General features: G+C 34.1%; 1 protein-coding gene across 1 annotated transcript; it reads left to right on the top strand.

Annotated features, from left to right (window-relative positions):
* Positions 1 to 11,582: 11,582 nt before the first annotated feature.
* Positions 11,583 to 14,096, top strand: LOC113724417 (uncharacterized). The gene is made up of 3 exons (XM_027247325.1): positions 11,583 to 11,674; positions 13,053 to 13,161; positions 13,275 to 14,096. Exons 1-3 carry the CDS (start codon positions 11,583 to 11,585, stop codon positions 14,094 to 14,096), a joined length of 1,023 nt encoding a protein of 340 aa, XP_027103126.1.
* The last annotated feature ends 1,617 nt before the right edge of the window (positions 14,097 to 15,713 follow it).

Here is a 15,713-nt window from a genome sequence, read left to right as displayed (position 1 = left end):
TTGTCATTTGGTGAAAAAACCATCATTTTGACCAAACTAATTGCTGACAAGACTTCAACAATACTCCCTCTCGGCAATTCATTTTTCTTTCTCTCAACACTCAACATTTCCTCTAGAAAAAAAAACACACACAGAAGAAAAAATTTACCTCCCATCTCTCGGCTCTCTCTCCTCTCACTCTTACAAAAACAACTCACTCCCAACAAAAAAAAAAAAAAAGACAGAGAAAAAACACTCTTTCCCCCCCTAATTCCCACTCGGCTCCCTCTCTTTTCTCTCAACACACTCGCACACAACAAAAAAAGGAGGGGCAGTGTAAAACCCACGATTTTTGGGCTCATTTTATCTTGCCCAATTTAATTAAATGGTAATTTATTATGGTAAAGGCAAAAATAATTGCAGGTTAGGTTAAAAGGTTAATTAAAGGATAGGATGAGATAAGATAGGGTAAAAGTTTATAACAGTTAAAATTCCTATTTAAACTACCTATTAGTAGGTGGTTATTAGGGTTTAGCATAATTATCAAAAAAAAAAAAAAACATATTCCCTACCTTTCATCGTCTACCTCCCTAGAGCAAGAGCCGTCAGAGAGGAGAGAAGGAGAAGCAGGCAACACTATAAATCGATCCAACGACTAGGCACCTAAACCTATAAGTCTCGAGTTCACGCAAGAAAACATCTCTTTCAAGTTTTAGTAGTTGTATTAATTGTTCTAGTAATTTTATGGACATGTATTGTTGCTATATAGGTGTAGATATGTATGTTTTGATAAGATTCGCATCTGGGTTAATAGAAATAGGGGGGTTGATTTTAATCCTGAGATTATAGAGTGATTGAATCTGTTTTAAAAAAAAAAAAAAAAGAAGGGAAAGGGAAGAGCAGCCGCTGCTCTGTCTTGGCTAGATGTTGCAGCGGCAACGCCACATACACAAAAAAAAAAAAAAAAAAAGGAAAAGAGAGGGGCGTGCAGGCCGCCATCTTTGGCGGCAGAGAAAGAATTTGCAAAGGTTGGCCACCGAAGCAAAAAAAAAAAAAATTGAAGAGGACGTCGCCAGCAAGCAAGTGACAATGAATAAAGGCTATGGTTGGCCTTTTGGCCAACCAATGGAAGCAAAAGGGTCGCCAGCAAGTCTAGCGACCATGGTCAGGCAACTGGTTGGCCTTTTGGCCAACCATGGGTTTAACCCGAGGACGGAGAAAATTTGGCAAATTATACAAGGACCAAAATATAATATAAAATGAAGTAAGTATCTAATAAACAAATTTAAAAACTATAAATTATAGTTTATCGTGGGTATTAAAAATTCAAGACCCAATTTAAAATAATTGTTAGAATTGAAAGGTTAGTCATGTAAAATTGTACTTAGTTAATTACGTATAAGATATTTAAATGGAAATCCAAAAACATTGTAAATTAGCCGTATGAGGCCAAATTAGACAAGGTAAGATAAGTTCTAAATTGTTAAACGAAATGTTAAAATAATAATAATAATAATAATAATAATGCTAATCATATAACACTAATGATAATAACCATAGCGGTAAATAATAATGTTGATGATAACACTAATAATAATGATAATAATAATAAGGAATAATTATAAATTATAAATTGATATAGTATGACAGTAGTCAAGATAATAAGCATGCTTATAAGTAATTATTCTCTTTTAAATTAGGAAACCTTACTAAAAGGAGAGTCATTCCGACTAAGAAACTTTCTAAAAATAGAAACTTTCCAAAAATAGAAATCATCAATTTAAGGAAGAGGCTATTAGGGTTCATATAATGGGTTAGACATGAATCCTCGACTTACTCAGAGTTTGTATATTTATGCATCTATAGGAAGTAACAACTAATTAGGGAACTCATGCATTTGATAGGTACGGTACAAGGACCTAAGGTAGTTCCACTCGAGCAGCTAAACAAAGGTAGGTGGTACTTACCCTTTTGGGATTTCAAATGTGCAAAATGAAATTCTTGTTTTCAATCACATTTTGTTGTGTTGACGCGAAAGGTGTTTGATTAAATGCTTTACTTGGATATTTATGAAAGCTATATTTTACTATACAAAATGGACCATGTGACTTATTTGAAATGTTTTGATATGTTCTTATATACAAAATGAGCTGAATCTTTTATGAAAGCAAAGAATTATGTATATGATATATGAAATGAATTTTGACAAGTAAAGCTTAGAGCAGTCATGGAATAGATGGTAGCGGCTATAGTCCTGTCTAATCGCCATGGTAGTCTGGTATAAAATCCAGCCGATTGGTAGGGTCATGGTAACTTGGTATAGAGTCCAGCTGATTGACAAAGCCATGGTAGCCTGGTATAAAGTCTGACCGATTGGCAAGGTCATGGTAGCCTAGTATAAAGTCCGGTCGATTGACCCAAGAATGAAATGAGATCAATTGATATTCATGAAATCTATTGGTCGCCCACCTAGAAGGGGTCTAATCTCTAAGCTAAGTACTCAATAGCAAATCATTGCATGTACTTGTTATGAGCTGATCTGATGGAATGATTTATGAACTGATTTGAAATGAGACTTATGAACTGATATGAGTTGATTTACGAATGGATATGAAGAGATTTGCGACTCGAGACGAAATGATTTATGACTTTACGATTTCTCATGTATAACTATTAATAAGATCCTTTTAAATTTCTTATCATTCTTTACTACTGATTACTTTATAAATAACGTTACTTTCAAAATTACGGATGTGAATGATATGCAAACGATTTGAGTTGTACTTATATATATATATTTATATATATATGTATCTATAAAATTAAGAGCGCATGGTCCAACAAAGGGGTAAATATTATCTACTGAGCGATGTGTCGCTCAACCCACTTCTTACCATTTTGCAGATTCTGAGGAGTATGAATTGGTTTACTTAGAAGACTCTGAGAATGACTTTTATTAACTTTGGATGAACAGAAGTTGGCAGGCTAGCTACTTCTAGTTGTTAGTCTTATTTACTTTTATTTCCGCTGTTTCAGTTAGAGAATAAATGTATGAACATCTTGAATATTCATAGACTTTCTTTTATATGTAATTCGTACCGCACTTTGTTTAGTACTGTTAAAGTTAAATTAGTTAATGTAGCCTTGTATTCTTGAGTGGGACTTGGGAGTACGGCGGATGTCATGTGATGGGCACGTGCAGACTCGGGGCATGACATTTTTAGTGGTATCAGAGCCTAGGTTATATGGTCCGGAAATATGTGAAATGGTTTTTGAGGCATTAGGGGTTTTGAGAATTGAAATGAGGTGAAAAGAAAAAAGAGGATTAAAGGAAATAAGAGATTCATCTGATTTTTAATGTTATCAAAGTTTAGGTTATGCGATCTAGATGTATGTTGAATGATATTTGTAATACTCCCTCCGTCCCACTTTGTTAGTCTTGTTTTCCTTTTTCGTCCGTCCCAAATTGTGGTCCACTTTCCCATTAAGAAATGTAGTAATCTTTCAAATTGTCTAAAATACCCTTATTAAATATCTTGTTATTAATACATTGTTATTAAATACTAACCCACTACATTGAATACATTGAGTTTTTCCAATACATTGAATACATTGACTACATTGATTAGCATAAGGGTATTTTAGGAAATTATTAATCTAAATTTATGTTTCCAACCAAATTAATTACACTTTCTTAATCTGTGTGAAAAAAAGACCAAGACTAAGAAAACGGGACGGAGGGAGTATTAGTGATTTTAGGAAATGGGAATGAGGTTGGATAGAATATTGTGAAATAAGATATTTTCATAATATTTAGTGATAACAGAGCCTGAGGTACGATTTACTCTTTAGAGGAAATATACCCTAGGAAATGATTAATTGTGACTAAATAAATAGACTTGAAAATTTGCATGTGTGAATAGTTGAAATGGCACGATTGATGTTTATGATGTCCTTTAATTGGATGTAATTTTGGTAGTACACTCTAAGTTTAAGATGTCGGACGTGTAGGAAATATTAGGTGTATTTGAAGTATTGTCTGTTGGAAATTGAAAGGAGATGGGAAAAATAGATCAAAAGAAATAAGAGATTGCTATGACTTTTTGTAGTATCAAAGCTCAAATTGCGATAGTTGAAAATAGTTGTAAAGATACTGAAGATATTTGTGATTTTGAGAATTGGAATGAAATGGATAAGGGATTAAAAGAAAATAAGTGACTTTATAACCTTTAATGGTATTAGAATTTTAGGTTACGAATTTACTGGAATGACTTCAGGTATTAAGATGATGATTATTTGTAGTAAGTAAGTGGTAACTTTACGCATATGTTAAGTTGAAAAGGTAACCAAGCCCATCTGCCAGATATAATTGACACTTACAAAAAAAAATAATAAAAGGGTATTTAGCGTGTTCTTTTTGTAAGTTTTGATCTCTATAGTACATTTCAAGTTTATCATTTAGGATGTCAGATTTATGGATAATCTTATGTCTAGTTGAAGTCTAGTATAGAGATAACTGAAAATATTGAGGAAATTAGAGTGCACAATGAAAGTATGAATGATCAACAATATGATGTCATCGAACGCAAGTAATACACGTTGGATCTTGGAATTTTGTTGACTTATTTTGAGATTAACAATAATTAGATCTTGCTCAAGCCATTTATTAAACTACCAGATATTATTAGTTCTGGTATTATTACATCATGATCAGGCAATAAATATTTTATAAATTTCTTACAATATGCAATCTTACATACTTTTTACCAAAAAATGAATAAACGGTGAAACCAAAATTTTATTTGCACAAATAGTTTTTAATCATAATTTTAAATATGTACCTTAACGTTATAGTTGCTTGGTAAATATAGTTTCTAAATATATATGTATATATCTATAAAAAAAAAGAATTAATACATTGAATAATTATATCCTACAATCTTGTGCAAAATGTTCTTTTTTTTTATGCTCAGCCAATCTCAAAAAGAGCTTTAGATAAATGTATTCGACAAAAAAAAATTCTTATCGTATAGAAAAATTTAACAATAATTCTTGATAAATTCTCTTTGTACTCTAAATTCTAATGCTGAAAGAAGTATAGTTAGTTGACTTATGTATTTCAAAACACTTTCAGCTTTCTAAACTTGTGTGAGTTTGAAATTCTATGCATAGATAATACTTTACCAAGGTTATGATAAAGTTATTAATTTCCTGTATGAGAATTTGGGGATAATTTTTGTATAAAGTTTTTCTATATTTTTGTATGATCAAGAAGTTTGCGAAATGATATTTGAGATATAAATGTTTTCGGAAATTGAATTGAGTTAAGGAAAAAAAATGACCAAAGGAAATAAGATTCCTATAACATCTAGTGGCATAACAACTCAGGTTATAGGATCTGAAAATAGGAGTGATGCTAGTTGAGATATTATTCATCTTTTTTGGAATTTGAAATGAGATAGATTTGAGATTTGAGGGAAATAAGAGATTTTCATTACCAATTACAAACACAGTGGGCAGGAACCCATATCGAGATAATCATTACTTTTTTGCGATAGTGGATAAGTAAGTTGTGATAGAATTTGTGACAAAAGAAGAAATGGTACTGTTAGTGTCTATGGCATCCTTTTTATAGGTTGATAGTTATAGAGCATTATAAGCCGATATTTAGAATGCCGGATTTGTGAGAGATATTATGTTCATCTGAACTATATAAATACGAAGATGGAAGGTATTCAGAAAAATAAGAGTGCGCAGCAGAAGTTTGATGGAATTAAATAAGGGAATCCGATTTAGACATTATAGGAATAATTCCCAAGATATATTGCAAGAACATTGAAAATTTTGTTAACTTATCTCGATGTTTATGTCTTTTAGGTTTCGAGGACGAAACCATTATAGGAGGAGAGAATGTGATATCTGGTCTAAAATGGATTGCCAAAATAGTGTTAGATTGAGACTTTAGGTTCACGTCAAGATTTTGGTCGACCTACCAAGAGACTATGAGGACTGATCTGAGACTAAATACCGTATTTCACCCCTAAAAGGATGGACAGTCGGAAAGGATCGTACAGACATTGGAGGACATGCTAAGAGCTTGTGTTCTAGATTTCTCGGATAGTTGTAATAAGTTGGTGAAATTAATGGAGTTTTTGTCCAATAATAACTATCATAGCGGGATAGATATGGCACTATTTGAAGCGCTATATGGGCGAAAGTGTAGATATCTCTTATATTGGGATGAAGTATGTAAGAAGCTGATCACTGGCCCCGATTTGGTGGAAAGAGCTTTAGAGAAAATTAAGATTATTCGGGGAAGATTAAAGGTAGCTCAAAACTGAAACAAGAGTTGGATGGAATTAAAAAGGAGACTTTTAGAGTTTCAACCGGGAGAAAAGGGTATATTTGAAAGTATCCCCTACCAAGGGAGTGATGAGAATTGGAAGAAGTGATAAGTTAAATTCAAGGTATGTAGGACCTTACAAAATACTGGATAGAGTTGAACCCCTAGCGTATCGACTGACTCTTCCACCTGCTTGTCGAGGATACATGATATTTTTAATGTCTCCCAACTGAGAATGTATGTATTAGACCTGACCCATATTTTGGAAAATCAACCCATTGAGGTGAGGGAGAACTTGTCAGTGGAGGAATTTCCTTTGAGAATCATGGATCATAGGGAATAAGTTCCAAGAAGAAGGACCATGCCCTATGTGAAGGTGCAATAGACGACCCATACACCACGAGAGGCAATGTAGGAGTTAGAAGAAGACATGCGAAACTTTTAGTAAGGGGGGTAGAATGTAAAACCCACGATTTTCAAGCTCATTTTATCTTGCCCAATTTAATTAAATGGTAATTTATTATGGTAAAAGCAAAAATAATTGCAAGTTAGGTTAAAAGGTTAATTAAGAGATAGGATGAGATAAGATAGGATAAAAGTTTATAACAGTTAAAATTCCTATTTAAACTACCTACTAGTAGGTGGTTATTAGGGAATTAGCATAATCATAAAAAAAAAAAACCTATTCCCTACCTTTCATCGTCTGCCTCCCTAGAGCAAGAGCCGTCAGAGAGGAGAGAAGGAGAAGCAGACAACACCGGAAATCGATCTGACAACTAGGCACCTAAACCTATAAGTCTCAAGTTCACGCAAGAAAACCTCTCTTTTAAGTTTTAGTAGTTGTATTAATTGTTCTAGTAATTTTATGGAGATGTATTGTTGCTATATAGGTGTAGATATGTATGTTTTGATAAGATTCGTATTTGGGTTAATAGAAATAGGGGGGTTGATTTTAATCCTGAGATTATAGAGTGATTGAATCTGTTTTAAAAAAAAAAAAAAAAGAAGAAGAAGAAGGGAAAGGGAAAAGCAGCGGCAGCCACTCTGTCTTGGCTAGACGTTGCAGTGGCAACACCGCACACACAAAAAAAATAAAAAGGAAAAGGAAGGGGCATGCAGGCCGCCATCTCTGGTGGCAGAGAAAGAATTTGCAAAGGTTATCAATTCAAGAGCAATTACTTTAACCAAGTAAGCATGATATTTAAGCAAGGAGACATTCCACGAAAATATTTTCATGTACCTGAAATACTCACCTGTCAAGCAATGTAGAGTTCAAACGTCAAGTTCCTTGGTTACGTTCACCACCGTTTTCCAATCCTAGGGCAACGAGTGAAATCATTAACAAACTAGGTTCAATTCTAACCCAAAAGTGAGCTCATTAGGTGACCAAGTGAGTGGTTAAATCTACTAAATTCACCATGCAAGTTAGACCCAAAATACAGTAAAATTTCATGAGAAAATAAGTTTAACAAGTGCAAGAAAGTTGGCCAAAAGAAAAGTTTCATTCAAGTTAAAAATGTTCTTCGCGGGAAAACGGTCACGCTTGCGCAATCTTGGGAAAACGGTCATATCTCACTGTAGAAAGGTCAGAATTAGGTGCCGTTGGTGGCGTTGGAAATTAGACTCGAAGGGCTTTCCAATGATATCAAATTCATACTCTATTTCATCTCTTATCAGTACCAGTAGCTCAGAAAATTCGACTGATTTTCCAACTCTGGATCAGCCCTAACCTCAAGCAAAACTACTTTAGTTCTTGGTGCTATCTTCATTCGTTTTGGTTCAAATTCACCCAAAACAGTCCTCTAATGTTCATATATAGGGATTTAGGTCACCTAGTACCATTGGAGTTCAAAATGAAATACATCAACATGATTAAGAATGACCATAGCAGTCTAGTCATCAAGAGCAACTAAAACAGTCCACTAGTGGTACAACCAATCACTTTACTTGCTTAAATTTCATTCCAACTCACACATGAGTTTAACCAATGTCTAGCCAAGTTTCTTAGGCATGATTAAGGTAAAAATAAACCAAAAAAATCAAGGGGAAACCCCTCCTTCCAATACCAGTCAGCCAAGGAAAAAGAAAACAGTCCACAAGTTCACATATTTATCTAACCTTCATCCTCTCATGATTTTCACTTAAACAACATATCAAGTGTTAAATCTAACTCAAAAGAGGTCTAAAACATGTTAATACTTCATAAACAATCATGAACAAAGTTCAAACATTTCATCAAACACATAGTAGGCATACTAATTAACTCAACCACTACTTGTTTAATTCAAGAGATTAACCCCAAATCTTAACCAAAACAAGTTGTAGTTTGCCATTAAAATTTAAAGTACATGATATAACACCATAAAACTATCATTTAAAAATTATTTACCTCTCTTATAAGAAGCTTGAACCACCAAATCAATCCATCCAAAAGAAAGCTTCAAGCTTGAAACAAGCACTAGGGTTGGAGGAAAGTTTCTCAACTAACTCAAGATCTTTCTCTTTTGATTTTTGCTCTTGATCTACTAGGGTTAGAAAGTAAGGAAAATTGGAGTTTCTCTCTTCCTCTCTAAGCTTCAAGAGGGCCGGCCATAAGGAGGAAAAAAATGGCTAAGGCTAATTTTAATTATCTTCTAATCTTTGGTCAAACAAAATACTTGGCTAGGGTTTTGCCACATAGCTCACTTCCTGTTCATAACTTCTCGTAATCCTTTGACTAATGATGTTCCAACCCTTCCAAATGTCCCAATATCTATTTAACATCTCTAAACTCTCATATAAAGTCCCAACCACAATAAAATAATATTTGGTAAAAATGTAAGTGGTGAAATAAACTAAAACTAACTCAAAGAAAATGTTTCCATTCAAGTAAAAGAAATGAAATGCAATGCAAGGGAATTGTTATAATACATGTAGAATGCAATGCAAGGGGCATATTATAAGTGGTTTAAATCTTAGGACAAGACATATAGTTTAGGAGAATTGCATTTTAAAGTGAGGGTTCTCACAGAAGCATTACCCAAAATCTTGAATGAGTCTCAAGTGTCTAAAGAGATTCCTATGGATAAATTTTCTAACATTGTGGGGAATATGCTTGCTGCTAATCATATCGCTTTTTTCGATGACGATCTAACTGCAGAAGGGATTGGGCATAATAGAGCCTTATATATATCAATACGCTGCAATGGAAAGCTATTGCCGAGGGTATTAGTGGATAATAGGTCAGTGTTGAATATTTGTCCATGGAACACTCTCACTATGTTTGGATTTCTTGACATCAAACTTCTCCCATCTGCAACTGTGGTTAGAGGATTCGATGGTTCAAGGAGGGAATCTATGGGTGAAACGGATCTGGTATTGGAGATTGACCCTGCTCAATTTCAAGTTACTTGCCAAGTCATGGACTTCTCCAATGTTTACAATATTTTGTTTGGAAGACCTTGGATACATGCTTTCAATTCAGTGACATATTCTCTGCATCAAATGTTGAGATTTATTATGAATGATCAGTTCATTACTATGTTTGCTGAAGATGACTGTACCATGATCGTTGATGCAAAATTCACAGATGAAGATAGGAAAAGGACTCCAATTTCATCTCATTATATTGCTGATATCGTCTCTGTGGGATGGGTATCCAGAAATAAGTCGCTGACTAAATCAAATTTGTCAGAGGCTAGTATCATGATGGCTAAAGAGATGATCCGAGGCGGATATGAAATAGGTAAAGACCTTGGGTGGGAATTGCAAGAAATTTTGGAGCCAATAGAGATCCTGACGCAAAAGGATACATTTAGATTGGAATTTTATCCAACTACTAAGGATAGAAGAGTAATGCAAGTTCGAAAACAAGCAGAAAAGGAGGATAAACAAACTATCTTATATGTCCCACTGCTATATCACATCTTTTCTCTCCCGTTAGAGGTGATTCTGTCAAAAAAGGAGGATCCTGTTGAAGAGATTGAAGTGGACTTATCTCAATTATTTGTCGATGCTATTTGTGGGGAGGAGCCATCAAAGAATTTAGAATTTTTGTTAATTATCGAAGGAGCTATCCAAAATTGGACTGTTGATTATCTTCCCTCTCAAAAGAAATTTCAGTAAATTTAAGGAGATTGTTTTTTCGTCTAGATTCATATTCAGATAGGGCGGTAGTCTGAATCTTTTGTTAAAAGAAATTACTTTCATTTTTTGAACATTTATTCCCATTTTAGTTAATATAACTTGTTTTATTCAAGAAAATTGCTGAAAAGGAAACAAAGGTTTGGGTTGAATGTGTCTTTAAATAGTAATCATGTCTGTGTATTTATCATTTTGTGAAGTTTCGATGCATTTTGAATTCAATGGAATGGAAGACTTCTCATACATTTTAAACTATTTTCTATTTATTTATTACATATGTTCTATTCTATTTTCAGATGGCTGTAAATAAAATCTTTTGACCCTTCGAATGTCACCATTTTGGAATTCAATGGTTGCAATCTCGATATCGCTCATGAACTTGAAATCGTGCAATCTGAAATTCAAAACGAAAGCGATATTGAGGAAGAATTTGAATTTATTTCAAGGGATTTGAAACAGTATGAAGAGAAACTTATACCAAACTTAGAAGAAATAGAAATCATCAATATTGGCACTAAGACGGAGGTTAAAGAAGTTAAAATCAGTATTCATTGGAATAAGAAACAGAAGGAGGAAATGATCGAATTCTTAAAATTATTCAAGATATGTTTGCATGGTCATATGATGATATGCCAGGGATCTCTACAGACATAATGGTTCATAAGTTGCCGACTGATCCAAATTTTTTGCCTGTAAAATAGAAGCCATGTAAATTCAAACCAGAAATAGGTCTCAAGATAAAGGAACAAATTGTGAAGCAACTCAATGCCAAGATTATTGTGGTATCTCATTATCCCATCTGGCTCTTGAATCCTATGCCAGTGTTTAAGAAATTTGGGGAGGTGCGAGTATGTGTTGATTATAGAGATTTGAATAAGGTCAGTCCGAAAGATGATTTTCCTTTGCCAAATATTCATATTCTTTTGGATAATACTGCTAGACACGAGATTGAATCTTCTGGTGATTATTTTGTTGGGTATTATCAAATCTTAATGGCAGAAGAAGATAGAGAGAAAACTTTTTTTATTACCCCATGGGGAACCTTTTATTATCGAATGATGTCTTTTGGGTTAAAGAATGCTGAAGCTATTTATCAGAGGGCTATGACAACCTTGTTCCATGACATGATCCATAAGCGATGGAGGTTTACATGGATGATATCATAATTAAATCGAAGAAGGTAGAGGACTATTTGGTTGATTTGAAGAAGTTGTTTGAAAGGTTGAGAAGGTATAATTTGAAGTTGAACCCTGCGAAATGTGCTTTTGAAGCTTCGACTTGTAAGTTATTGGGATTTATTATTAGTAGAAAGGATATAAAGATAGATTTTGCGAAAATTAGAATAATTCGAGATATGTCTATTCCAAAAACTTAGAAAGATGTGAAGAGTTTTCTTGGAAAGATCAATTTCATTGGCCGATTCATTGCACAGTTAACCTCCACTTCTAAACCTTTGTTCAAATTGTTGAAAAAAAATGCGCCAATGGATTGGAATAAAGACTGTCAGCAAGCTTTTGATAAGATCAAGAATTACTTGTTAAATCCTCCGATCTTAGTGTCACCGCAGTTAGGAAGACCTTTGATTATGTATTTGTCTGTTCTTGGTAAAGCTGTTGGATGCATTCTGGGGTAGCACAACGAATCTGGGAGGAAGGAACATGTCATCTACTATTTGAGTAAAAAATTTATAGCATATGACGTTAACTATTCTTTTTTTGAGACAAGTTGTTGTGCTTTAGCCTGGACAACTCAGAAACTGAGAGATTATTTGCTTGGTCATACCACTTACCTGATTTCTCGTTTTGATTCTCTAAAATACCTTTTGAAAAAGTCGATACCCACGGGACGTATGGCTAAGTGGCAAATGATCCTTTTTGAATTCAACATTGTCTTCACAACACAAAAGGCAGTCAAGGGACAAGTCATAGCAGATCATTTGGCAGAAATCCAAGAGAAGATGATTACCAACCATTGCAAACCTACTTTCCTAATGAAGAAATTCTGTTCATTGGAGCAGTTGAGGACATGAGTGAGTAATATCCTAGATCGAGATTATTTTTCAATGGTGCATCAAATTATTTTGGAGTTGGAATTGGAGCAATTTTGGTGTCGCATGAGGAGAAACACTATCCTGCTACTGCTAAATTACAGTTTCCTTGTACTAACAATATGACTGAGTATAAATCTTGTATTTTTTGATTGAAAATGGCATTGGACATAGAGATCCAGAACCTGATAGCATTCAATGATTTCAATTTACTTGTGTATCAAACACTTAAACAATGGGTAACACGGGATTCAAAAATTATGTTGCACATTATAGCTTGCTTAATAATTTGGCTAGTAAGTTCAGGAATTTGGAACTCAGACATTCCTCGCACTCGCAATGCTTTCACTAATGCTTTAGCCATCTGTCTTCGATGATTCAACATCCGAATGACCTAGTAATTGAGCCTATACAGATCCAACTTCAAGATAAGCCAACGCGTTGTCTAGTTATAGAAAGGGTTGCTAATGGTTGTCCTTGGTACATTAATATGAAGGAATTCATTAAAATAGGATCCTATTCTCCTGACGCTGATTCTATTGCAAAAGGTTTCCTACACAGAATGTCATCAAGATTCTTCTTGAATGGAGAAGTGTTATACAAGAGAACATCTGATTTGGGTCTTTTGAGATGCATCGATGAAGAGGAAACTGACTATATGATGAAAGAAGTGCACAGTGACATTTGTGAATCACACATGAATGGGCATCTACTGGCTAAGAAAATCATGAAAACAAGATATTTTTTACTTACTATGGAGCATGACTGTGTAGATTTTGTTAGGAAGTATGTCAAATATCAAATATTGGTGATGTTATGCATGCCCCTTCTACAGAATTGCATAGCATGACTGCTCCGTGGCCTTGTTCAATCTGGGGAATGGATGTGATTGGAACAATTGATCCTCCTGCTTCGAATAGGCATCGATTCATTCTAGTGGCAATTAAATATTTCACCAAATGGGTTGAGGCCGCATCCTATAATCATGTGACTAAGAAAGTGGTGTCAGATTTTTTGAAAAATAATATCATTTGTCATTTTGGAGTACCGGAGACATTGATCACTGATAATGCCAAGAACCTCAACAATGATATGGTGAATGGATTATGTGAACAGTTTAAGGTTAGGTATCAAAATTTTGCCATTTACAGATCTCAGATAAATGGAGCTGTCGAAGCTGTAAATAAGAATTTGAAAAAGATCATTCGTAAGATGACTGAAGCACATCGAAATTGGCATGAGAAACTGCCTTATGGATTGATGGCGTATAGAACTACGATCAGGACTTCTACCGGAGCAACTCCTTACTCTCTTATTTGTGGAATGGAAGCAGTATTGTTTGCAGAAGTTGAAATTCCTTCCTTATGCATTCTGATAGAAGCTCAGATAGATGAAGCGGAATGGGTCAGGAAACGTTATGAGCAATTGTCTCTAATTGATGAAAAAAGGTTGAATGTCATCTGTCATGATCAATGTTATCAACAAAGAATGGCTTATACTTATAACAAAAAAATTAAGTTTCGTTTGTTTGAAGTCGGAGATAAGATTTTAAAACGAATTCTTCCAATGCAAGAGGAGACTAAAGGAAAGTTTGCGCCTAAATAGCAAGGACCATTCATTGTTAAGAAGGTGCTACCTAGAGGAGAGCTTATTCTTATGGAAATGGACGGACAAGTTTTTTCGCAACCAATCAATGCAAATATGCGCAAAAAGTTTTTCATTTAATTATAAAAAAAATTTTCTTTAAAATTACTGCAAGAGGCGGATTTAAGGCAGACTTTCTCTCCTTTTTTCATTTCGATATCCTACCCCTAATTTTTTCCTTTTGACTTTTCAGAGCAACCTTTCTTTTTTGCTTGACAGTCCCTCGAGATCACTAACACCATACTAAGGCAATTTTATTTATTTGTGAAAAAAAAAGAGAGAAAGAAGAGAATAGAAAAAAAAAAGAAAAGAAAAAGCAAAGAAAAGAAAAATAGAGAAGTTTGGTTAGAATCAAACTGGGGCAAACTTTATTTCTTTCCAACCCTATACCGGAGCATGTTTTTTTGAAAGAATGCTATTTCAAATTATTCCGAACCCATCATATGATCCACTTTCAAGTCTTAACCTTTCCTTTACTACTCCATCCGATTCTAATTACAAGAGCCAAAAGTTGCCGACTTTCATCTTTTGCAGTACTTTGAGAAAAAATTTTCTTGATCAATGGGTAAATGATGTAAATACAGCTTTTCTGAAACACGTCAGAGAATATTGTCTCACTGATGCCACTAACTATCAAAACATGATTGCATTGATACAGTTGGGGTTAAAATTGTCTTGTCTATGTCTTAAGGTGAAAATCCGAAAGGGCACCTTTAAAAAAAAAGAAGAAAAGAAAAAGAAAAAACAACAAAAATTCAAAAAAAAAACAACAAAACAAAAGATAAAAAGGGGTGGGGATAACCTTAGTGAAAACCCAAAAGGACGCTAAGATAGGGTTTTGGAATACAAGAGTATCATGAACGAAGAACAAGATGTTAAGGTCTGAAAGTTGGTAACTGTGTTGATTTGGGTTTCTTTCATACTGTTGTTCTTTTACCGACAATGAATTCCAAAATGGATGATGTCGAAGAGGTCAGATGGAGCATTTTTCTTCATCCAAGGCTGTCCTCTAATATATATCCAACTTTTGATCCTTGGACCCATGTTCATAAATCCAACAATTTTGCTTTGCTATTCTATTTGCTATTTTATTAATTTATTCTGTATCATTGTTTACTTCATATCAGTATTATTGCATGATGAATAATACATTTTTCAATAGTTTATATTTCTCATTTATTAAGTCTCATTCAAAAGACAATCCCCTATAATTTATTCCAAAGGAGTCATGAAATTGAAGGTCTTATGATAATAAAGTATGGATATTTGATATTAGAAAGTTGCAAAGATTCTGAAGGGCTTGTGGACAAAATCTAAGGGAGTAATTTGTCGATATTGAAACTCATGTTTACTCAGTTCTCAAGGCAAAGGGATCTCATGGTGGTGGCAGTGTTTTCATCACAGTTGTTCCTTTTCCTTTTTTCCTTTTGCAGGTAAAATTATGTGACACAATATTGGTTTAGTTAAACATGATTCACATTGAGGCAAACGGTAGAAGGATTGAGCTCCAAGCTCGACTATACATTTTCGAAGAAAGAAAAGAAAAATCATTATTCCTTTTCTTTTAAAGTTCGAAAA

Source organism: Coffea arabica, chromosome 2c (genome assembly GCF_036785885.1).
Source record: "Coffea arabica cultivar ET-39 chromosome 2c, Coffea Arabica ET-39 HiFi, whole genome shotgun sequence".
Taxonomy (NCBI): domain Eukaryota; kingdom Viridiplantae; phylum Streptophyta; class Magnoliopsida; order Gentianales; family Rubiaceae; genus Coffea; species Coffea arabica.
This window is presented reverse-complemented; position numbering and strand designations above follow the sequence as displayed.